At 41.4% G+C, this 26,964-nt stretch overlaps 1 protein-coding gene and 1 non-coding gene across 2 annotated transcripts; one reads left to right on the top strand and one right to left on the bottom strand.

Moving 5' to 3' along the window:
• Window positions 1-24,976, bottom strand: LOC118280007 (angiotensin-converting enzyme). Its single transcript, XM_050702523.1, has 15 exons — window positions 24,549-24,976; window positions 17,527-17,603; window positions 16,140-16,359; window positions 15,252-15,609; window positions 14,367-14,558; window positions 14,030-14,144; window positions 12,736-12,888; window positions 11,441-11,565; window positions 9,486-9,570; window positions 8,929-9,022; window positions 7,277-7,351; window positions 5,688-5,762; window positions 4,825-4,958; window positions 953-1,051; window positions 1-414 (listed from the first exon to the last, which is right to left on the bottom strand). The coding sequence occupies exons 1-15, from the start codon at window positions 24,657-24,659 to the stop codon at window positions 240-242; spliced, it is 2,088 nt and encodes a 695-aa protein (XP_050558480.1). The 5' UTR covers window positions 24,660-24,976; the 3' UTR covers window positions 1-239.
• Window positions 10,428-10,499, top strand: Trnad-guc (transfer RNA aspartic acid (anticodon GUC)). The gene has a single exon. It is a non-coding gene; the product is annotated as a tRNA-Asp (tRNA).
• Window positions 24,977-26,964: the final 1,988 nt, after the last annotated feature.

Genomic DNA, 26,964 nt, shown 5'->3' with positions numbered 1-26,964 from the left:
AACTTTTTTCAAAGTATCGTCCCGTCCCATCCTAGTAATTTTTCTAGCTTTTTCTTTCTTAAAATCAGTTTTTTTTTTGTGAAAATAAGAATTATCAAAATCGGTTCAGCCGTTCTCGAGTTATATGCACATAGAAACACATTTTACAAATACAATTTTTGATTTATTTAAATAATTGCAGCTACTTTAATTTGCTGGTATAAGCACAAAAAGACACTTTATTCTTATGTTATAACAATTTACAAAAACGGTAAAATTAGGCTCAATAGGATGATTAAATAGGACATTTTAAAGGTAGACGCTGCTCCCCTTTGGGGGGCGAATAGGGCGACATCGTGGTAATTGGAACTCCAGCCTATAAGGGGCTCGTCGCGATTCTGGACTCGCAGCCATAACTCTAGTGGACGAAAGTACCTGAAAAATGGTGACTGGTATTAGGAGAGCTTAAGTCCGGTAGTGGTGTTTATTTAAGGATTTTAAGGTGAAAATGTATATTGATATAATGGGTTTATTGTTGTTTCTGCCCCGTGTTTCGCGTTGCCTAATTCCTGTATTTTGTTTGTTTAAAAAAATAAACATTGTCCTACACTAGGATTGTCTCCTGAATCGTGGGTGCTTTTACAAGCATACAAGTTCACATACACATGACACCCAGACCCGAAACGTTGTTTTTTATTTGGTCGCCCTCACCCAAGGCGGGAGAAGTTATAGGATCATCCTATAACTTCCCCCGTCAAAAAAAAAAAGATGAAGCGAATCAAAGTAGGAGTTTAGGAGTAGGAGCAAATACGTCATTTTTACGTATAAGACGTCCCTAGAAACGACTTCGCACAATATTTCAAAGCAATATATCTTCGAAAGTATTTTTTCGATATTTTAGAATAATCTATTCTACAAGTCTTTCAAAATAAAATGTAGTCATCTACCCTATTGAATTTGGAACTAAACTTACTTGACGAGTGCTTCAGGCGATATTTTGTTGGTCTTTCCCCTGGTCATTGATTTGATGACTTCTGCAGCCGGCTTTGAGGCACCAACTTGCATGATTTCACTGAAAAAATAAAATTAATATTAGTACCTACCTACTAAAACATCGTGAGGAAATCTGGGCTTATCTGTAATATAAAATAAGTGGGGTTTTCCTTCCTGACGCTATAACTCCAGAACGCACGAACCGATTTCCACGGTTTTGCATTCGTTGGAAAGGTCTCGGGCTCCGTGAGGTTTATAGCAAAGAAAATTAAGAAAATCATTGGTGGGGAAACAAGGTTCGCCGGGTTTGCTAGTAATATCTAATTATATTAAAGTTTGAAAATGCCAATCGCCTCCGGTTCGAATAATAGGAGTAGGAACGGGGTGGTTTTTGTCAGTAAGAGTCTGACACTCTCTCGTTCAAGGCGAGAGAAGTGGTTGGATGATTGTCCCCCCTCAAAAAAGCTGCACCCTTGTTGAAAGTGAACCCGGATATTTTTAAATTTTATTTCATGGATGGTAAAGGAGCAGACTTATTACCTGATGGTAAGCAATCGCCGCCGCCGATAGACACTTGAGACACCAGTGGCGTTACAAATACGTTGTCGGCTTTTTGGGGGGTTAGGAATTTAGTGGTGGTTGGGAAATCAGGGATTGGGAAGAGGGAAATGGGCCTCCGGTAACCTCACTCACACAACGAAACATAATGCAAGCGTTGTTTCACGTCGGTTTTCTGTGAGGCCGTGATATCACTCCGATCGAGCCGGCCTGTTCGTGCCGAAGCATGGCTCTCCCATACTTAATAACACTTAATTTTTGCATACAAGTATATAATATTTTTCATTGCCAGTCAGTCAATCAGTATAATATCTTATGCAAATCTTTACACACAAAAAATAGTGCTTAGGTACCTCGATAATTATGTATCCACTTGAATGAACGCGTCTATCGTACAGTAATTTACAATGAAAAGTGAAAAGTGCTTACATTTTGATGATTACCCAAGTACCCACTTATTAAATTTTAGAGATATTAATTTTTTCTTTACATTTTTCAATTTAGAAATCCTTGCATCGTTTCTATACTTTCCCATCAATATGTCGATATGACCATTGGCCTCAAAACTCAATTGAAAGAACTTGAAAAGTTTGGGCATTCGACACCGGACGCGATATACCAAAAATACACAACTATCTAACTGACTGACTGATTGACTGACTGACTGACTGACTGTCTGACTGTCTGACTGTCTGACTGACTGACTGACTAACTAAAGAACGAACCGACGGACGAAGGCCTTTTGGGGATTGGGGCAACCCAATCCCCAAAAGGCCGGCAACGCACTTGTAACGCTTCTAGTGTTTTAAGTGTCCATGGGCGGCGGCGATTGCTTACCATCAAGTGATCCATTCGATTGAAGGTGAGAAATAAATATTTGAGGCAGTCCGAAGTTTGCCGGGCCAGCTAGTATTATGAATATGATAATTATATGAATACTACCTGAGCACCCGCCCAGCATCCCTGCTCCTATAGATATCACACTCGTACAGATGTATGTCTCACACAGTAACATATATATTATACCTGAGCACCCGCCCAGCATCCCTGCTCCTGTATATATCACACTCGTACAGATGTATGTCTCACACAGTAACATATATATTATACCTGAGCACCCGCCCAGCATCCCTGCTCCTGTATATATCACACTCGTACAGATGTATGTCTCACACAGTAACATATATATTATACCTGAGCACCCGCCCAGCATCCCTGCTCCTGTATATATCACACTCGTACAGATGTATGTCTCACACAGTAACATATATATTATACCTGAGCACCCGCCCAGCATCCCTGCTCCTGTATATATCACACTCGTACAGATGTATGTCTCACACAGTAACATATATATTATACCTGAGCACCCGCCCAGCATCCCTGCTCCTGTATATATCACACTCGTACAGATGTATGTCTCACACAGTAACATATATATTATACCTGAGCACCCGCCCAGCATCCCTGCTCCTGTATATATCACACTCGTACAGATGTATGTCTCACACAGTAACATATATATTATACCTGAGCACCCGCCCAGCATCCCTGCTCCTGTATATATCACACTCGTACAGATGTATGTCTCACACAGTAACATATATATTATACCTGAGCACCCGCCCAGCATCCCTGCTCCTGTATATATCACACTCGTACAGATGTATGTCTCACACAGTAACATATATATTATACCTGAGCACCCGCCCAGCATCCCTGCTCCTGTATATATCACACTCGTACAGATGTATGTCTCACACAGTAACATATATATTATACCTGAGCACCCGCCCAGCATCCCTGCTCCTGTATATATCACACTCGTACAGATGTATGTCTCACACAGTAACATATATATTATACCTGAGCACCCGCCCAGCATCCCTGCTCCTGTATATATCACACTCGTACAGATGTATGTCTCACACAGTAACATATATATTATACCTGAGCACCCGCCCAGCATCCCTGCTCCTGTATATATCACACTCGTACAGATGTATGTCTCACACAGTAACATATATATTATACCTGAGCACCCGCCCAGCATCCCTGCTCCTGTATATATCACACTCGTACAGATGTATGTCTCACACAGTAACATATATATTATACCTGAGCACCCGCCCAGCATCCCTGCTCCTGTATATATCACACTCGTACAGATGTATGTCTCACACAGTAACATATATATTATACCTGAGCACCCGCCCAGCATCCCTGCTCCTGTATATATCACACTCGTACAGATGTATGTCTCACACAGTAACATATATATTATACCTGAGCACCCGCCCAGCATCCCTGCTCCTGTATATATCACACTCGTACAGATGTATGTCTCACACAGTAACATATATATTATACCTGAGCACCCGCCCAGCATCCCTGCTCCTGTATATATCACACTCGTACAGATGTATGTCTCACACAGTAACATATATATTATACCTGAGCACCCGCCCAGCATCCCTGCTCCTGTATATATCACACTCGTACAGATGTATGTCTCACACAGTAACATATATATTATACCTGAGCACCCGCCCAGCATCCCTGCTCCTGTATATATCACACTCGTACAGATGTATGTCTCACACAGTAACATATATATTATACCTGAGCACCCGCCCAGCATCCCTGCTCCTGTATATATCACACTCGTACAGATGTATGTCTCACACAGTAACATATATATTATACCTGAGCACCCGCCCAGCATCCCTGCTCCTGTATATATCACACTCGTACAGATGTATGTCTCACACAGTAACATATATATTATACCTGAGCACCCGCCCAGCATCCCTGCTCCTGTATATATCACACTCGTACAGATGTATGTCTCACACAGTAACATATATATTATACCTGAGCACCCGCCCAGCATCCCTGCTCCTGTATATATCACACTCGTACAGATGTATGTCTCACACAGTAACATATATATTATACCTGAGCACCCGCCCAGCATCCCTGCTCCTGTATATATCACACTCGTACAGATGTATGTCTCACACAGTAACATATATATTATACCTGAGCACCCGCCCAGCATCCCTGCTCCTGTATATATCACACTCGTACAGATGTATGTCTCACACAGTAACATATATATTATACCTGAGCACCCGCCCAGCATCCCTGCTCCTGTATATATCACACTCGTACAGATGTATGTCTCACACAGTAACATATATATTATACCTGAGCACCCGCCCAGCATCCCTGCTCCTGTATATATCACACTCGTACAGATGTATGTCTCACACAGTAACATATATATTATACCTGAGCACCCGCCCAGCATCCCTGCTCCTATAGATATCACACTCGTACAGATGCCCTGTATGTCCTGACACCGCACACAGCTGCTCGAACACCTGGAACTCCAGGATCGTCGCCAGGAAGTACTTGATGTACTCCTGGAGACGGAGAGAATGTTATATTTATGTAGCAGACGTATCACCTGGGGCCTTAGTCTGCTATTACAATTCCGTCAGAATGGTCGATCACTGAGCAGTGCGAGAGGGACGGAGCTATGTAGGTTGTATAGCTCCGTCCCTCTCGCACTGATCAGTGATCGACCATTCTGACACAATTGTAATAGCAGACTAAGGCCCCTGATGGTAAGCAACCACCGCCGCCCATGGACACTTGAAACACCAGAGGTGTTACAAGTGCGTTGCCGGTCTTTTGGGGGTTAGGAATTTAAGGGTTGCTGGGGAATCGGGGATTGGGAAGGGGGAAATTGGGCCTCCGGTAACCTCACTCACACAACGCAAGCGTTGTTTCACGTCGGTTTTCTGTGAAGCCGTGGTATCACTCCGGTCGAGCCGGCCCAGCAGTGCCGAAGCATGGCAGAAAACCGATATGAAATAACGCTTGCGTTCTGTTTCGTTGTGTGAGTGAGGTTACCGGAGGCCCAATTCCCCCCTTCAAATTCCAAACCCCCAAAAGGCAACGCACTTGTAACGCCTGGTGTTTCAAGTTTTCATGGGCGATGGCGATTGCTTACCTTCAGATAATCCGTCTGCTCGTTTACCGGCTTATACCATAAAAATTATTAATACATATTTCACAAACATAATTGCTATACATAAAATATAATTCGCCTCTGCTTTTGAGTAGAAGATAACAATGAAATACCTCACCTGATCGGAAATAACATGGTACTTGGAGCCAGGATCAAAGTCACTCTCGTGTCTTGGAATCGGTGGAATAACACCCTGAAATAAACAATGAATAAAATACATTAAGTACGAAATGGTACAGTGGTCACGTGCTGCCGTGCAACTTGCACAGTGAGGCTAATGGAAGACAGGTTTCCTTATGGCGCATTTACATTAGTCGGTTAGACCGTATTCGGCTGCAGGCCGTATTCGGTCACCATTCACCAACTAATATAAATAGGTATTCGTTTGGCCGTATTCGGTTTGGCCGTATTAATTCGGTTTCTGTTAAACCGAATGCGGCCGCCGCGTTCGGTAACCGACCTAATGTAAACGCGCCATTAGGGATGTGCCGTAATAGGCGTTGCATCGTGGCGGCTCCGGAGCCGGTCTATTAAGAAGACCCGGTGCCCCTTACAGGTGTTGAGGGTGGCCACTGGGGTGGTTTTAGTGAGGTAAAAATCCTATACTCCCTAGTCTTTTATCCCCAGAAAGCTAGGCGCCTTTTGAAGGTTTCGCCCCGTCACAAAAAAAAAAAAAAAGCTACGAAATGGACTATGGACCACTACTGGGCTTCGTGAGGACCTGATATTGACCTGACAAAGGTCGCAGATAGTCGCTGTATGCGATTCTCGTTCTTCTCCATAGGAATCTACACTTTGGAACGAGCAAATCGACACCAGCAATTTATACTACGCTAACTCGAAATTTGGAAAAAACCTTTTTTATGCCAAGTTGCTTAAAATGTGTGTTTACATACGTCATAAAAAAATTGAGAAGAAATATGCAAAAATAAGAAAGTTACAAATCTTATAAAACGCTAAGTAAAGGTACTTTTTGAAATCACTCGATTTATATTACGCCAACTATTATTAGCGGAGTGTGCGCGGGGATTACTTTGGTCAAAATCTGTGCAACACTGCACTAACTCATAGTTAGCGTAGTTTAGTGCGTTCGTGTGTATACTTGTTCGTTTGTAAAATGAACGACTTAGCGACTTTTACATAGTAAATACTTATGTGTTAACGTATTAATTAGTTTATTAATGGTACGCTGACTATTCTTTTTGTAAGTAAGTACATGTTCTTTATAAAAATATTAAAATATGCATCAGATGATTGATCATGCACTACGACGTCCCGTACTACACTACGCTAACATAAGTTAGACGTGTATAAGATGTAATTTTTTTTTGATGAATTACGTTTATATACGGCTAACTTGCGCTAAATCAAAAAATAGAAATAATTAAGGAAATATAAATATGAGATATTACAATGAATAAATTAAATATTAAGCATACCAAATTTCAAAAAAGTATCTTGATTAATGTAAAAGTTATCACGTTTTTCCCTTTAAACGCCTCTACTGTAAAGTACGCTTTTTGAGTTAGCGCAGTATAAATTGCTGGTGTCGAAATAGAGCAACTAGAGGACTGAGCGACATACAGACGTTATTAATATATTTGCTTTGACGTCCAAAAGTGCCTTCCTGGTCTATTTGAAATAAATAATTTTGACTTTTGAATGCAGTCTTGAGCTGACCAGCCCCAGTTGATGAATATTTCTTACCTGATATCTAAGCTTCATCTGCCACCACCGTGTATTCATGTTTTGAACTCCATCTTCAAATATGGACCAGCGCCACTGCAAACAGAATATTTCAGTACATTATGTCTTCTAGCGTTGCTACACTTTCCCAAAGCAAGCGCGGACTGCCTAGCGGGTTTACCGGGGCTCCGGCTCGAATAGCAGGAGTAGGAACGGGGTGGTTTTTAGTCAGTAAGAGTCTGACACTCCCTCTCACCTCACCCAAGGCGGGAGAAGACAAGTCATTGGATGTTATTCCCCCTCAAAAAAAAAAATCACTGCTAAAAATGGTATGGAAAACCATTTGTACTTTAAATATCTACCCCAAATACCCCTCGTTTAGTTTCTGTCATACTTATTATTGGAAGCAAATATGGAGATCACACATAGGATCCACTTAGTTTTAATTAACATTCCGTGGTGCTTGGCGACTCGGCTTCTTCCAGTTGTGCAGTCTCTTTTGTGCCTTTAGGCTTAAGTCATTCTGTCTCCTGCATTAAATTCACCGAGGGAAGTGGAAACTATCGTTTTTTTCTTCTCCTCTAATAATATCTTCTGATTTATTTCGTTGCGGGATCCAAGACAGTCATTCATGTCCCTGCGACGTTGGACTTCAGTGTTCCGGTGTTTTCATGGTTGTATCTACTGTAGATCCTGGTGCACAGGAGTTGTAGCGGTATGGGAGGTTGTGGCGGGCTTGCCCCTTTACCTCAAATACTACAAAATATAAAAATAAAATAAAATAATCACTCAAAACTCGAGTCGCCAGTAGCAGCGCGACAATCGCCGCGTCGTGTGTCGCGGAATGCTGCTCATGAATATGAGCCTCAAGCATGGCTTGAAACTAGTCGAGTTCCTCGTCAAACAAATACAGTAAGCCGATAACATAATAATTAATTTAGTATGTCTCACGAAAGTTACAATAAAACTTCTGATTCATTTCGTTGCGGGATCCAAGACAGTCATTCATGTCCGTGGGACGCGCTGGATTTTTCATGGTTGTATCTACTGTAGATCCTGGTGCACAGGAGTTGCAGCGGTATGGGAGGTTGTGGCGGACTTGGCCCTTTACCTCAAATACTCAAAAATTAGATTTAGATTAAGATTTCAGCCATGATCGTCCCACTGCAGGGCAAAGGCCTCCCTACCTTCCTTCCACTCCTCTCTGTTTAAAGCTTTTTGCGGTCAATCCTTGTCATAGCTGTTGAGTTCGTCCCGCCATCTCCTTTTGGGCCTGCCGCGACGTCTGTGGACGTTGAGTTCGACTGTCGAATAGACTAAGAAACACAAACGCTACGCTACACGACTAAAATCACCAACGTTGGTTATAAAGCCGCTAGTTTGAAGTGGAATTGGACTGGTCACGTCTGCCGCATGTCGGACGAGCGGTGCGCAAAACTCACTACTCCAAAATCTATACTTATTAATATTATAAAGCTGAAGAGTTTGTTGATTGTTTGTTTGTTTGAACGCGCTAATCTCCGGAACTACTGGTCCGATTTGAAAAAATCTTTTTGTGTTGAATAGTGTATTTATCGAGGAAGGCTATAGGCTATAAAACATCGACCAATATGAGCCGAGCAGGGTGGGTGTAACCGCGCGGAAGTACCTAGTAATTAAAATAATCCCATTACCTGATCCACCATGAACGCGAAGGGTAGGTAAGCCACCTTCTCCAGCGCCATCGTCATCAGGAAGTTCATGCCCACCTCGTAGGAATCGTGGCTCCTGGAACATTAGGCACAGAAAGTTTTAACTATATTTTTATAACTACACTACAGAATAAATGCAATTCGATAGAGTAGTAATCTTACAAGATATTTTGTACTTATTACCTAGTTTAAACAAAGTAAAAATAGTAGTTGATGGCAAAATGGATTTTTTTGGTGGAAGATAGTAGTGATATTGAAAATGGAGGGTGAAGAACCGAAAACACAATTTTGGATCACAGAAAAAGTTGTTCACAAAGTTGCAGGAATCGAACCCGCTACACATTGTACGGTAGCCAGTTGCCCAGCCACCCTGCCAACGCAGTCAAAAATAAGGGGAATTAGGTCGGCAAATGAGCAGACGGATCACCTGCTATTCCTATTCACTCAAGACTTGAAGACACCTAGGGTGAAGTAGAACACATGTCCAGAGTCTGCCCTGCGGTTCCTAAGTTATATATGTACCTATATTTTCTACTTACTTATTCTGGTAGAGCCCCACTCTCTGCAGATGAGGTAGATTGTACACAGACAAAGTCGCGGCATTAGCTACAGCTTCGTGGAATGCTGGAATAAGAGATACAGGCATTTAGTTATATTACATGGGACTTACAATATAACTGGTAAAAGAAAGCCATGGTTCGGCACTGCTGGGCCGGTTCGACCGTAGTGATACCACGGCCTCACAGACAAACCGACGTGAAACAACGCTTGCGTTATGTGAGTGAGGTTACTGGAGGTTCAATTACCCCCCTTTCCAATCTTTCCAATCCCCGATATCCCAACAACCGTATTCCTAGTTCCCAAAAGGCCAGCAATACACTTGTAATGCCTCTGGTATTTCGGGTGTCCATGGATGGCGGCGTTTGCTTACCATCAGGTGATCCGGCTGCTCGTCTTCCGGCTTATACCATAAAATATACATACTTATATTAGTGGCCACTGTTGACCAAAAGATCTCTTCTGGCATAGAGAAGATGCAGCCCATTAATAATTACACTAAACTCTTCTATGTACAATACTTTTAAACATAATATAGAAAATATTACGTCGTAATAGCTAACACTTGTATTTACATAACAAAAGATACATAAAATTAAATAAATATTCTATAAACATGACTAATTCTTAATATTGACATTTATTAAAATGTTTTTATAGAACATACTAGCAAACCCGGCGAACTCCGTTTCGCCACCAATGATTTACCCTGTTTTCCTGCTTTTCACTTGATTTTTTCCTGAATTTTCTTAGCTATAAACCTCTCGGAGCCCGAGACCTTTCTAACGAATGCAAAACCGTGGAAATCGGTTCATGCGTTCTGGAGTTATAGCGTCAGGAAGGAAAAGCCGACTTATTTTTATATTATAGACTAACTTTACATGTTGTATCAACAGGTAGCTAATTTCGTCACTTTGAGCAAGTCTTCGGTAGTATAGTGGTAAGTATCCCCGCCTGTCACGCGGGAGACCGGGGTTCGATTCCCCGCCGGAGAGATTCTTTTTGGAATTTCTATTGTTTGTGTTATATTTTATTTAGACTTAATTTTACTTTAGTAGTATTATTTTATAATTATTTGAAGATAATAACTTTTTTTTTTTACTTTTTTTTTGTGGATACCATCTTACTATTACTAGGTCTGATACCTAATTCATTACCAATACCTAGATTGTTTTGCGATCTATCGACTCAAATCTAAGCTATGTAGCTGTGCGAGGAAGATGCGCAGCTCGAGTATGCGATGTATCTATTGTAGGGAAGTCATCCATAGCAAGCATCTTTCCATATAAAAAACATAGCTTAGCTGAGTCAGTTTTTCCAGAGCTGCAGACACGTAAAAGGTTACCGAGGCTCAAAGCAGGAGTAGGAACGGGGTAGTTTTTAGTCAGTAAGAGTCTGACACTCCATCTCGCCTCGCCCAAGGCGAGAGAAGAAGTCATTGGATGATTTCCTCCCTTCAAAAAAAAGTCTGAGTGAGGGGGGAGGAATCATTTAATGATTTCAACCATTAAAAGGTTAAGTGTGGGAGAGTCATGCTTCGGCACGAATGCGCCGGAGTGATACCACGGCCTCACAGTAAACCGACGTGAAACAACGCTTGCGTTGTGTTTCTTTGTGTGAGTGAGGTTACCGGAGGCCCAATTACTCCTTCCCAATCTTCCAAATCCCCGATTCCCCAACAACCCTTAAATTCCTAACCCCCAAAAAGCCGGAAACGCACTTGTAACGCCTCTAGTGTTTCAAGTGTCCATGGGCGGCGGCGATTGCTTACCATCAGGGGCCTTAGTCTGCTATACAACCTACATAGCTCCGTCCCTCTCGCACTGCTCAGTGATCGACCATTCTGACACAATTGTAATAGCAGACTAAGGCCCCAGGTGATACGTCTGCTAGTTTACTGGCGTGTTCCATAAAAAAAAGATGGAGGTAGACTTACCAGGATTGGCTCCATCCCTGAAGAGTTGCGGCTGGTCGGAGTACTGCAGGTAGTACTGGATGTGGGCCATCTCATGGTGTGTGGAGACCAGGTCCTGCATCGTCACCTCGGTGCACTGCTTGATTCTGGGGGAGAGGTGAAAGAGATTTTGATATTTTTTCATTTTAAATTGAGCCATGCGTGCGGCGCGTGAGTGGCGACCGCGGACCGGAAGACGCAGCGTGGGCATACCTCCCACTAGGTGGACCGACGACATCGTCAGAGTGGCGGGGAGCCAGTGGATGCAGGTGGCGGCTTGTCTGATGATGTTGATGATGTGCGGTGCGTCACGTTCTCCGTGCGCCTAAAAGAGCCATCAGACCACCACAGATGGGGCCCAATAGGGCTGATGCCTGATCTGGAGCTGCTGACTACCTAGCGGGTTTACCGGGGTTCCAACTCGGAAAGCAGGAGTAGGAACGGGGTGGTTTTTAGTCAGTAAAAGTCTGAGTCACTCGCTCTCGCCTCGCCCAGGGCGGGAGAAGTCATTAGATGATTTTTCACACTTCAAAAAAGCCCTATACTAGGCTTTTCTCCTGTGTCGTGGGTGCGTTTAAAAACATACAAAGTCCACATACACATGACACCCAGATTCGAATACACCCACTGCACGTTGTGCGATAGCTGGTCACCCAACCACTGCGTCGACCGTGTACTTTAAGTTGATTATCCACCATCAAAATGTGGGAATTGTGACAAAGCCTTTGATGAAGAAGATACATAGTTCAGAGTCCAGAGCTGCGGACTACCAAGCGGGTTTACCGGGACTCCGGCTCGAAAAGCAAGAGTAGGAACGGGGTGGTTTTTAGTCAGTAAAAGCACTGTTCTGACACTCCCTCCCGCCTCGCCCATGGCGGGAGAAGTCATTGGATGATTTCCCAAAATGGACTGACGAGCTTTCCTGACGAGCCGCTGATGTGAGAAAGGCAAAATTTTAGCGTCTAGGGTAACCTCTATATGACAAAAACATGGCAAATTTCACATGGACGAAACCACTGGGAGTTTTAATTGTTGGTCATTTCGCAAATACTTATAAATATGTATTATGCGCGAAATGAATTATCATTTGGGAGACCGACAGTCTCCTTAATTGAGATGATTACATCTTGAAAGTGTTTCCTGATTTGAGACAATTAAGGAGACTGTCGGACTCTCTGTGAGAAAACTCAAAGGAATATAACAGACACTGCAGTTTTTAATCAGAAAAAGGGCTTCCATGAGGAAATTCCATATTAAAACAGGCTATTAGTACATACCTATAGTCTATCCTGTTGCAAAGGTCCCATGCACTAGCGGTGCACTGCACACTGCGTTGTGCAGGACGGACCAGCATGGACCCGCGCCAGAACTCCGGAGGCACCGGCTTCAGACCCATGGACGTGTAGAACTCTTCGGCCATTTGGAACATTCTGGACAAAAGTTTATTTTCTGGGGTTTATCCATCAACTTAGTCTGCTATTACAATAGGCTACTTTCCTACTAGTCAAATTCAATACTTTTTTCGAAACGTCAAAAACGATATTTTCTATGAACTTTGTATGAAATAGTGCGTTATGACGTCATAAGTTTTTGACGTCAAATAGCAGACTTATTTCTAGAAATTTAGCTAGAAAAAAAACGAAAGTTAAGTAGTTCATCAAATTGAACGAGAGTGTGATTATTTTTTAATATTTTATTGTATTGAAAAGTTGTAATAATTTATTTTTGACCGAGGATACTACCCAATTGTGTCAAAATGGTCGATCATTGGGCAGTGCAAGAGGGACGGAGCTATGTAGGTTGTATAGCTCCGTCCCTCTTGCACTGATCAATGATCGACCATTCTGACTAAGGCCCCTGGTTTCCTGGCATTTTTTTTAAACAAACTTTGCCCCATACTAGGATTTTCTCCTGTGTCGTGGGTGCGTTTACAAACATACAAGTTCACATACACATGACACCCAAACCCGAAACAACAATTTGTGGATCACACAAAGAGTTGCTCCGTGCGGGAATTGAGCCCGCTACACGTTGTGCGACAGCCGGTTACCCAGCCACCGCGCCAACCGTGCAGTCAAATTATTTTTACCTTTAACTTTTAAAGTCAAAGTCAAAATTATTTATTTCAAATAGACCAGGAAAGCACTTTTGAACGTCAAAGTAAATATAATAATATTAATAACGTCTGTCTGTCGGTCAGTCCTCTAGTTGCTCTATTTGCTCGTTCCAAAGTGTAGATTCCTATGTAGAAGAACGAGCAAGAAACTCCATAGGTTACTCTTTTTCAATCAACTTTACTCTTCATGGGTAAGAGTATGGGTTCCCCAACAACCCTTAAATTCCTAACCCCCACTATCCGGCAACGCACTGGTAACAGCTCTGGTATTTCGGGAGTCCCTGGGCGGCAACTGCTTACCATCAGGTGATCCGTCAGCTCATTAACCGGCTTATACCATAAAAAATCTTAGGATTATTCTGGTGTCCATGGGCGGCGCTGATCGCTTACCATCAGGTGACTTTTTTGCACGTTTGCCACCTATCCATAAAAAAAATTCTGATGTTCATCCTTACCTGAGCGGTGTGAATCCCTGCCTCAACATCTCTGCTGTGACGTCCACGTTAGGAGACTGAGGGAACGGCATCACCAGGTCCATGATCGACTTCCAATTCTGTGCCCACATGTTACCTGGAAATAAAAAAACAATTAGCCTATTGAATTTGAAATCCAGCCGAATCCAGCAGAAATAAGCCGAAAAAGCCCAAAAATCCTTATAATTTAGAAAAAGTCATATAGCCTTAATCTTGGAGCAAGATTAAGCATCTACCTACTCCTTCGGGGATAAAAGGCGTGACCTTGATACCTGCAAAACCTACACACCTTTCAACACTAAATAGAATCACGACTTACCCAACAAATGAGCTGGTATAGGTCCATCAGACCTGACACTGGTCTCTCCGTACCTCTGCACCAGCCTCCTCCTCACGTACGTGAACAGCTGCTTGTACAGTGGTTGGATCTGATTGTACATCTCCTCCACACTGGCTCTGAAGGAAGGGTCCTCATAGGCTGCTCGCATCTGATCTCCGGCATCCCTGTATCCTACAAAATTGGGATAGTTTGAAGATCACACTTAAGCTGGGGCCACACTAATGGAATATGCCATTGATTTTGAGAACAAATGAACGGTTGTGATCTTTAAATGTTCGTACAAACATCAATTATCGCCATAATCAAATGGCATATTCCATTAGTGTGACCCCAGTAAAAGACAAATGATAACGAAAGTAACTTAAATTTTGACTGCTTCGTTAGCCGAGTGGTTGCAAGTGCGACTGCCGGGCAATGGGTCTCGAGTTCGATTCTCGGGTCGGGCGAAGTCTTACTGCGCTTTTTCGGTTTTTCGAAAATTTGTCATTGGGGGAGGACTGGAGTGAGATATGATATGACTCCTCTAATTACAAAAATGTGACTCATAACACAACTGACTAAAAATCGTCACAGTAATTCTGCGCTTCTCGCGAAACTTTCTGTTCAAAAACAACTGTGGAAAAACTGTGGAATGTGCTGTCGTCGGCGGTATTTCCGAACCGATACGACCTTCAAACCTTCAAGAAAATAGCATACTCTTTTTTAAAAGGCCGGCAACGCATCTGTGTCTCCTCTGGTGTTGCGGGTGTCCATGGGCGGCGCTGATTGCTTACCATCAGGTGACTCGTTTGCTCGTTTGCCATCTATTCCATAAAAAAACCTCATCATACTCCTTGATAATCTCAAGACCTTCGATCCACTTACCAGTAGCAACAGCAGCCTGATTAGCCAACTGGACATATCTCATGAACCTGTTCCTCAATTTCGGTCCAGTCTGATCCCTGAAACTCTTCCACACATACAGCAGTTCACTCTCAATCCTCGAATGGGCCAAAATCCTGGATATTTCTGGATCTAACTGCATATCACAGTAATTCGTTTCTGAACTTTCGGTATAGGATTGGTAGTGCTGGTATGGTTCGTTGGCCAATTGGAAGCCCTGGTCCTGATACTCATGGCTGTACGGGATCCGTGGTATATGAGGGTCGTAAGGTTTCTGGCCATAGGGACAGATCTTCGCTGAGTTGTAGACCTCTTTCATTTCTGATATTAGTTGTTGGAGCTGAAAGAAAATTAGGTGGTTTGTTATGATCTGGCTGTGGTGAAGGCAGGGTAGAATATAGTGGCCACCATCGCTACTCTACCCGCGGCTTTCGTAAGAGCTGAGTAAGGGACTACTTATTTGATAGGGACTTTTAACTACGATCTTCAAGCTACATGCAAAAGTTTAAGTGCCATACTTCGAGGAGTCATGCACGAATGGACCGGCTCGACCGAAGTGATGCCACCGTCTCACAGAAAACCGGCGTGTAACAACGCTTGCGCTGAGTTTAGTTGTGTGAGTGAGGTTATCGGAGGCCCAATTGCCTCCTTTCCAATCTTCCCAATAGTCCCGATTTCACAGTAACCCCTAAATTCCTAACCCTTAAAAGGCTGGCAACGCACTTGTAGTACCACTGGTGTTTCGGGTGTCCATCGGCGATGGCGATTGCTTACCATCAGGTGATCCGTCTGCTCGTTTGGCCTATAATTTGGCTTATAATTATTATAAAAAAATATCGCCTTTAGTTTTTTAATATAAATTCATTTTACCTCAGAAAACTTATCATCAGGCAACGCAGCTCTGCTGGACAGCACGATCTTCATCAGCTGCCGTCTGCCCTCAGGGTCTGACAGCCTCGAGGAGTCGAAGGCAGCTGCCTTCCTCCAGGAAAGCTTCTCAAACTTGGAGCTGAGAGCCAGTTCCTCCAGCATCCGTCGCCGATTGTACTCCGTGATGTTGGTCACGAATTTCCATTGGGACATTGTCACTCTGAAAGCAGATTTTGAAAAAAATAGTAATAGGTTTGGCCAAAATATACAGCGTGTAACAAAATACCCATATACATCAAGAAGCCCTGATGAATACATGTTGAATAGAATCTCTACACAAAGTTTCAGCTTAAAATATGTTTACATATAAAGAAAAATTGTACCAAATACTTGATAAATCATACAAACGTGTCACTATACTACAGGGGTCACTCGCTAATATTACGAAACATTTTTTCTGTCAATCTGATCGCCCAGTGCCTGTCTACCTAATTATGATACCCGCGGCGGCGCGATTTAAAAAATTCATAACTTGGTACCATGAAAACATGAGTTTAAAAAACCCTTCCCGTATCGTTTGTTATGTTGTCTAGAAACCGTGCACTTGATATGTATACCCCTTTTTGTTACACGTTGTATAGCGATCAGATTGGCGATATATTAAAAAAGGGCCAAATTAAAAGTACCTTTAACCGACGAGCATGCATGAAAAGACTGATGACTGTTGATGAAGCGAAAGAGGTAAGAATCGTAGCAATTGGCGTTCCATTGTCTCTGCTTACCCCCATGGGAGACAGGTTATGTATGTATGTACCTATGTTTGGCCAAAACTAAAAATTATCTTTTTTTGCAAATAAAAAATGAGTTTGACTACTTAAAAATGGTATAAATATTGAGGGAGAGTCAAGCCTCATAGATAACCGATTCGAAACAATACTTGCAATGTGTTCACAGTGTGAGCCTGATTACCAGTGATAATAATAAGGAGTGCTTATTAGTCTAAACTTTGAAGAATAGAAAAAAGAAAGAAAACGGAGACTTCCTTAGTACTATATTTTTTCCCAGACATTGAAAAAATATGTTTTTAATATAAGTTATTATAAGTTTGTGTTGTAAACCTAAAGTTTGCGACTAGAAATAACATAATATAAAACAGTCGTTACAACTATCAACTTTTCTGAACATTTTCTTGTTGGGAAACATTTTCTAAATGATTTGTTATTCCTAAAACTATAATAACGTAGTCTTTGTAGTCTACTTTTCTTTCTCTGTTCTTCGAAATTAGGCTAATAAGCACTACCTATTCCCATCACTGCTGATTACTGAAAGCCTACCCCCTGCTTGTCTGCGAGCTGATGCTCATGGGTAGATATCAGTCTATCATTACCTGTAGCACATCCCAGAAGCCTCTCTGTCATACTCGCGGAGGAACTGCGATGCCTCTGCTGAGTTAGTGTTCACTCCCTGAAACAAAAGGTTTTAAGTTTTTATTCTTCAAGTAAAGATATCATACTTAACAGTTGGCTTAATACGAGTTTAATTTACGTGTAACGAAATCGAAACGAGACCTGGTTTGATGATCCCATTGGCCAGCTCCAATGAATCAACCAATCAGCTGGTTACCGGGACTGTGGCTCGATAACCATGTGTAGGAACGGAGTGGCGTTTAGTCAGTTAGAGTCTGACACTGGCTCACGCCTCGCCCAAGGCGGGAGAAGTAATTGGATGATTTTCCTCCCTAAAACGGGTGTATGATTTTGATTATACAGTTTTTAAGATCATCCCCTATATCATGAGGTGTTACATTTAATTTCCGTCTGGAATCGCTAGTTAGAAAATAGAAAAGGGCGTGGTTTGTTTTAAAGTGTCACGCATTATATTAGAAGGAAATCCAGTTATGACATCTCCTCTTTGTATTTGCTTCATGGTTTATTCTAACAAGGTTAATTTTTTTATGGGATAAGCTCGCCGCTACCTTTTCCACTGCTGCAACTTCTGTGCACCAGGATCTACAGTAGATACAAACATGAAAACACCGGAACACTGAAGTCGGGCGTGTCTCAAGAAAATTAATGACTGTCTTGGAGGCCGCAACGAAATAAATCAGAAGATTTTTTTATGAAACACGCCTGTAACCGAGCTGACGTATCATCTGGATGGTAAGCAATCGCCGCCACCCATGGACACTTGAAACACCAGAGACGTTACAAGTGTGTTGCCGGCTTTTTGGGGGTTAGGAATTTAAGGATTGTTGGGAAATCGAGGATTGGAAAGATTAGAAAGGGGGGTAATTGGGCCTCCGGTAACCACACTCACACAACGAAACACAACGCAAGCGTTGTTTCAAGTCGGTTTTCTGTGAGGCCGTGGTATCACTCCGGTCGGGCCGGCCCATTCGTGCCGAAGCATGGCTCTCTCACATTTAAAAGATATTATTAGAGGAAAAGAAAATTATAGTTTCCACTACCCTCGGTGAATTTAATGCAGGAGACAGAATGACTTGAAACTAAGTGGGTTCTATTTTTATGTGTGAGCTGTTATACTTGCTTCCAATAATAGGTATGGCAACAAGGTTACACACACATTACACATAAAAGGTTTGCTGAAAACAATAGCCTTTACAGTCCTGAAGGTCACCCGCACATCACGACACTCCATGTAACGCTTCTGATTCGTCTAATGGCAAGCATTCTGCAATTTCCGCCGATTCACTGACATAAGAAATAATATTACTATCATTAACTTTTGTACTAAATTACTTTAAGTTTTGTTACAGATCTAAATCATTGTGGATTTTCCGAGGATAAAGTATCATCAGTCGTTAACAGCCCGTGACAGTCCACTGCTGGACTATGGAACGCCTTTTATTTATTTTTTTTATGTTAAATGGGCCGACGTTTGGCCGCTATCTCGCCTGATGGTAAGTGATGATGCGGCCTACAATGGAGCACGTCTGCCCATAAGCAACCTATTCACTCGGGCTTTGAAGATACCCAGGTTATGCCCATCAGGAAACACAGACTTCGGCAAGGAGTTCCACTCCCTAGGAGTTCGCACAAGGAAGCTTGAAGCGAAGCGCTTCGTGCGTGGGATATCCACCATGAAACGGTGACGCCTCGCCGATTGTCTTGTGGTTCGATGATGGAAAGGACTGGGAGGAATCAAGTTGTGCAATTCAATTTTATTTAAATGGGGCCAGCCCGCCACAATCTCCCAAAACCGCTTAAATTCTGTCTGGAACCGCTTGATGGAAAATAGAGAGAGGCGTGGTTTGTAACGTCTCGCGCTCCCCGTAAAGTGTCACGCATTATGTTAAAGGGAAATCCAATTATGATATCTCATCTTTGTATTTGCTTCATGGTTTATTCCAACAAGGTTACATTTTTTTATTGGGCAAGCCAGCCACAATCTCTGCAAATGCAACGTTACGATTTTTATCTCCGAAGGGGTAGGCAAAGGTGCATATTACGGCAATTCGTTCATCATTACATTTTTCAAAATTCAAAGAGTTTCGGGGAATAAAAGCCCAATATCAAAATTTACGTAACATTTTTCAAAATATAACTATTTTAACTGACATGGTCACTAACACTATGTAATATTAGAAGTTGAGACGGGATATTTACCATGTTTATCTATGTCTATGAGTTTACGGTAGCGGTGTCAGCAAAAAACGAACTAGAAAGAGGGTAGACCGATTCGTCTGCTCTTAAACATCCACCCGCATATACTCCAGTTCATCCGTGATCATGGCGCTTGCAACAGTGCCGAAATATCGGAAACTTATAGACATAAATAAACATGGTAAATATCCCATTTATTTGACTTGATTTTTGTCTCATATTTGTCAATATGAATTTTTGTCTCCATTGTAATTTTCCTAACTAATTAACCTAACCTTTTTTTTAATTCTATCCTGCTTTTTTATGTTTAAATTTACATGCAAAGAATGTTGTGTCCATCTATAAAAGATATATGTACATATAAGAATTGTATTAGTCAAATAATTGAAAAATGTATTAATATTGTAGATGTACCTATTAAATAAATGAATAAATCCCATCTTAAGTTCTAATATTTATCAAAATTCATATTTTTGACTGCAAAACCGGATAATAGAACCTGCTACCTATAAAAACGTACAACTACAAGACTACCACAACCTAATTACTTCCCAATTTAATTAAGAACCTAGCACTTTACGAGCGAAAGTGTCCATTGTCCGGTACATCCGTCTGTCTGTTACAACCTCGGAAACAATGGATCAATGAAAGTGGAAACTTGGCGACGTCACTGTCAATATCTTTTTACGTTTATTTTAAATATATTTTGAAGAGAGTGAATTTTTGATTACCTATTCTGTGGTTTAAGATACCCGCTTTTCATGCATTGTGACTGAAATGCTACTCAAATTTAAGTTGTACTTAAATCTCGTGCTATCTCTGTCATTTACAAACAATTTGTAGGGACAGAACTATATTTGAGAGCGTCTTAAAATTGAGTGACATTTGAGTATTTGACCATAACTACTCTCCAACACTCTTTACAAATACGGCATTATAACAGCCTTGCCACATGTCCATAACATTCCTAGACAACCTACAACATTACAGCTCTTCTGTGGTTAAGGAACATGGAGCTGTTCAAATTGAATTTAATACTTGATTATTTATTTTGTATGATATTCTTTTTATTTTCGGATTTCGTTTAAATATTTAGTTGTATTATACTTCTGTGGAATAGTATCACTAGTAATTTCATTTAAGTCATATGAGTGATCTCCATGCTTTATAAAGCTGAACAGTTTGTTTGTTTAATTGAACGCGCTAATCTCCGAAACTATTGGTCCGAATTGAATGATTATTTTTGTGTTATGGATAGCAATATTTAATGTAGAATGATCACTAAAAAGGTAATTTCTCTTTATATGCTTTTTTGAATTAATTGTTTATTTATTTAGGTATTTACGAAGAAGGCGGGGAGCAAGGCTGGTGAAACCGCGCGGGAGTAGTTAATAAATTATATAGATAGCAATGTTTTACAACTTTACACATCTTTATTGGTTGCGTGTATAAAAGTGACAGGCGTCATAAATAATACATATTAAGAAAATGTGTTTTTATGAACTATATTGTAATCGTTAAAGAATGATGTTGGTTATAATCATGGCTCGTTTCAATTAAAGCAGACGGATCATCTGATGGTAAGCAATCGCCGCCGCCCATGGACACTCGAAACACCAGAGGTGTTACAAGTGCGTTGCTGGCCTTTTGGGGGTTAGGAATTTAAGGGTTGTTGGGGAATTGGAGATTGAGAAGATTGGGAAGGGTGGTAATTGAGCCTCCGGTAACCTCACTCACACAACGCAAGCATTGTTTCACGTCGGTTTTTTGTGAGGCCGTGGTATCACTCCGTTTGAGCCGACCCATTCGTACCGAAGTATGGCTCTCCCACACTCAAAGAAAGAAGGAAGGAAGGAAGAAAGTATAGAAAAGATCCCTCCTTTTAGGGGATGAAAAATAACCCAATATAACCCATTATTGTCACAAGCTACTCCCATCTACACCTGAATCTCAACACACCTACCTACCTCAAAAAAAGACTTTATAAACAATGACCCAGTTTCGTTGCATTGTCTAACTAAACGTCACGCACGGGATCACACACACACATACACACAAACACACGCACACACCATTACCTGTGTGACATTTTTTTTGTGTTAAAACCTTCAAGAACTACGATGCATGACCAAGATGGTTGGAATTGGTCACCATAAGCACAAAGAGTCATTTTGAGCCAATTTGGTTTTTTTTTGATGAATGTCGAAAATCATCTTAAATGGTGTTTGCCGTTCTGGTTCGCGGTTTTGGGTTACATTTGTGGTGTTATGTAGATTAGGTTTGTTAGTTTTTGTGTGGGGTTTGATTCCCGTATACCCGTGAAAAGTGCGGGTCTGCGGACAGCGAGCAAGGGTAGCTCGCCGCCCGACTAGAACCAGACCCGTGCGTGCGGCACGCGCGCCTCAAAGAGCCATCAGACCACCACAGATGGGGCCCAGTAGGGCTGATGCCTGGTCTGGAGCTGCGGACTACCAAGCGGGTTTACCGGGGCTCCCGCCTTGGGCGAGGCGAGAGGGAGTGACTCTTACTGACTAAAAACCACCCCATTCCTTCTCCTGCTTTTCGAGCCGGAGCCCCGGTAAACCCGCTAGGTAGTCCGCAATTCTAGGCGCACGGTAGCTAGTAATGTAATATCGCGAGTACTAATTGCTACCAACTTGCACTACAGAACCAACTTGCACGGTTCTCTCACATTATCCTCTATTTCATTGTCTGGACTTTAAAAGAGACTATGACCTCTGAGTTTGTTTCGGCATTTCTTCTCAGAGTAGTCAGATAGGAAATGCCGGCCTCATCTAGCTATTTGAAATATTGACGTGTAAAAGTGTTATTTTATGACCTATTTACAGAAATAAATATAATTTATCATTTATCATTTATCAACTATTTGATGACTATAATCGTCACGCCTTTTTATCACCGAAGGAGTAGGCACATTACGTCACCTAATACCACTGTATAATGTTTCCCACATTTCACAATTTATACTGTAAGTAAGTCTCATGTAATAGGGGGTGAGCCTATTGCCATATACTGGACACAATTGGGTACTATCCTCGGTCAAAAATAAATTATTACAACTTTTCAATACAATAAAATATTAAAAAATAATCACACTCTCATTCATAAATTTGATGAACTATTTAATTTTCGATTTTTTCTAGCTAAATTTCTAGAAATAAGTCTGCTATTTGACGTCAAAAACTTATGACGTCATAATGCACTATTTCATACAAAGTTCATAGAAAATATCGTTTTTGACGTTTCGAAAAAGTATTGAATTTGACTAGTAGGAAAGTAGCCTATTCCAGACTCCGTGCTACTACTGAGAAACTTTCGAAAAAGCCTACCAATTCTTTGCCCGACCCGGAGATCGAACCCGAGACGCCTTGCCCGGCAGCCGCACTTGCGACCTCTCGACCAACGAGGCAAAGATGATGAATATATATTTTAATAACGTTGCCTCACACTAGGATTTTCTCCTGTGTCGTGGGTGCGTTTACAAACATACAAGTTCACATACACATGACACCCAGACCCGAAACAACAATTTGTGGATCACGCAAAGAGTTGCTCCGTGCGGGAATCAAACCCGCTACCCGTTGCGCGGCAGCCAGTTGCCCAGCCACCGCACCCACCGTGCAGGCAATGAACTAAACGTTTTAAAGATTGCTTTATTCAATAACATTTCACGCGATGTCATTATCGCGTGTGATGTCAGATAGTTTTTCTCTATACCTATGCAAAAGTAATTAAAATTAATCTAATTAGCACGTTGGCTGCAAGTACAATAGTCTAGCAATAGATGCAAGTACAATCGTCTCAATAAGGATGATTGAAATATTAAGTGTGGGAGAGCCATGCTTCGGCACGAATGGGCCGGCTCGACTGGAGTGATACCACGGCCTCACAGAAACCCAACGTGAAACAACGCTTGCGTTGTGTGAGTGAGGTTACCGGAGGCCCAATTCCCCCTTCCCAATCCCTGATTCCCCATCAACCCTTAAATTCCTAACCCCCAAAATCACTCGTGCTAGTCCATTCGTGCCGAAGCATGGCTCTCCCACACTTAAAATTTCTATCATCCTGATTTGAAACGAGCAAATAGCTTCTCTGGAAGACTAACCGACAGACAAACATTTTTAATAAGTATTACATTTGCTTTGACGTTCAAAGGTGCCATCCTGGTCTATTTGAAATAAATCATTTTGACTTTGACAGAAATAAGTTAAACTGCCTCGTTGGCCGGGTGGTCTCAGGTTTGAATCCCGGGTCGGGCGAAATACTGCTGGGCATTTTTCAGTATTAATCAGTAGCAGCACGAAGTCTGGAATTTGTGCCCGGTTTGTGGCAATAGGATCACCCCCTACTACGTGGGACTTATAACACAAATACCTAGTGAAAAGTGGGTGTAAGTTGTACAGTGGCATTACGTGCCGTAATGTGCACTTCTGCCTACCCTTTCGGGGATAAAAGGCGTGACGTTACATTTACATATATGTACACAAATATGTTACACTGTGTAGATAAACACGGGAGGGAATCTTTCCTCACGTGACGTCATAAAGATCGTTATATTTAAAACAATAGCAACATAACATAATGTATCTTTTGCAATTCTTAACAATCTTACGTCAATGTAAGATTCTAAACACAAACTATCACAATGCATTTAACTCGAGCGAATTTTACGCAACAAAAAAACTTCGTGTGCATAAAATTTGCATAGAAAATGTAGAAAACAGTGAAAATTTGAAATGAAGATGCATTTAATTGGTGCACTTACCATTCTAAAGTACTCCTGAGATAACGCATGCCTTGTGAAGAAAGCAAAAACCATTAAAAACGAGACGCCATATTTCACTTCCATCTTTGCAATATAAATCCCAACTGTCATTTCGCAACATCAATTTCAACACTTTTTGTAACAAAAACTCTCGTTGTTACGTTCTAACTAATTAATAAACACATAAACTGTTTTATAAACGACATTTCAATAAATATAAATTTAATTTTACAACTTTTATATTAAAAAAAAAATTAAATTGTATTTTTGCAATAAAAATTTTTGGCGGTAACTTTTGACAGGTTTTTTTTTTAATTAAAGTTTTATTTTAGGCAAAGGTATTGAAACACACAGCCGAGGTTTTATTTAAATGTTAATTTTATGATATTAAATAAGTGTTTGTATAGAAAACTGTCCTCCGGGCTTTCTTGTCGTCGACTGGAGTAATATTTCCGTTGCTTTTGTTTTCTGCATGCTTTGATGAACACGCCGTGGCTTGCGAGGGAGCGGCACGAGCCAAGATCTGTTTTATTTATCGTAAGATCGTTTTACAATTGTGTTTAAAGATACATAACTTAATAAAAAACAAGTAACTTACATTTTTAGATACCAATTTCTCTTAAACTTGTGCCTTTTTTGTCCAAAAATTGAGTAATAATATAGAGCAACTTAATTTAGGTTCAAATGTACTTATATAGGTACCAACAGCTTTTTTTGATGGGGGAAATCGTCCAATTCTTCCTCCTTAAGCGAGGCGAGAGGGAGTGTCAGACTCTAACTGATTAAAAACCACCCCGTTCCTACTCCTGCTTTTCGAACCGGAGCATTTTTATTAGAAAATATATTATACTCTATCTAATCTATATACCTATATCTAATTCTATCTAAGGTAATTCCCAGAGAAATATACCCCATGCAGCTATTTTCCAAACACAATTATATCGTAAGACACATCTTACGCTAGTTACCTCATTTGCACCGAGCTGCGCCGGCGCAGGCGACGCGCCATCGCGTGCGTTACTGCGACATACTAGACCAAGACTAATGTCTTGTAGACTTGACATTATTTCACTTATGGATAGGTAGGTACAATGGCTTTTACCCATTTATGTAGAAAGACACTATAGATGTTTGGAATAGAGCTAGGTTATGGTATTTGCTAAGTGTGGGAGAGCCATGTTTCGGCTCGACCGGAGTGATACCACAGCCTCACAGAAAACCGACGTGAAACAACGCTTGCGTTGTGTGACTGAGATTACCGGAGGCCTAATTACCCTCCTTTCCAATCCCCGATTTCCCAACAACCCTTAAATTTCTAATCCCCAAAAGGCCGGCAACGCATTTGTAACGCCTCTGGTGTTTCAAGTGTCCATGGGCGGCGGTAATTATTTACCATCAGGTGATTCGTCTGCTCGTTTACCGGCTTATACTATAAAAAAATGGTCTAGAATAACACATAGGCTACTATATATCCTACGGGAACGCGAACGAAGCAGCTGGCAGAAGTTAGTTCTAAATAGACCAGCTTCAGACCAAGCAAGCAATGTCACACCTTTTATCCCCGAAGGGGTAGGCAGAGGTGCAGTACGTAATGCCAGTGTATACTGTAAACCCACTTTTCACCATTTGTATTGTTAGTTCCATGTAATAGGGTGTGAGCCTATTGCCATATACTGGACACAATTCCAGACTCCGTGCTACTGAAAATAGCCCAGTAATACTTTGTCCAACCCGGAAATCGAACCCGAGTCCCCTTGCCCGGCAGTCGCACTTGCGACCATTTGGCCAACGAGGTAATCAGCTTCAGATCACTGTAGGTATAAAACCTGTCACATCTTCAAACTAATCTTTGCCCATATTTATGTAGGTCTACGCCTGCTTAGAGAGCGCTTACCGATTGATGTATAGCTATTAAGATACGTTCTGATTAAATAACATGACGCACGCCACTCCAGATAGTAAAGGACAACGCCGCTAGATGTCAGTAGTGGCGGTTTTGGTCAGCTAGGTCTTCTGGATGAAATAGAAGAGGAAAATTGAAGAACAGATGAAAAAATCTCAGGTTTTTTATATAATTATACTTTATTGTACATATTTAACCTTTTGAACGCCAATGGCATGAATAGATGTCATGCGCAAGCGTGCCCTGTGCGCCACCGACATCTATAGATGCCAAGAAACAGATCACAGAGAAAAACAAAATAAACACATTAAATCATTACTTTCACGTGTTTTATTGATGTATCTTAAGAACTGAATACCCAGTTATTACATAATTGTGCACAGTGAACAAAATTGCAATAAAGTTATTCTAATATTTGATTGATAAAAACAACTTAAATATCGGCTAAAAAAGCATGTTCTCTCGCGCCAATGGCATGTATACATGCCTACTAGTGATGTAGTGTAATTCAAG

The sequence above is a fragment of the Spodoptera frugiperda genome, chromosome 22 (genome assembly GCF_023101765.2).
Source record: "Spodoptera frugiperda isolate SF20-4 chromosome 22, AGI-APGP_CSIRO_Sfru_2.0, whole genome shotgun sequence".
Classification (NCBI taxonomy): domain Eukaryota; kingdom Metazoa; phylum Arthropoda; class Insecta; order Lepidoptera; family Noctuidae; genus Spodoptera; species Spodoptera frugiperda.
Note: the sequence above shows the minus strand (reverse complement) of the source record. Positions and strands in the feature narration are given on the sequence as shown.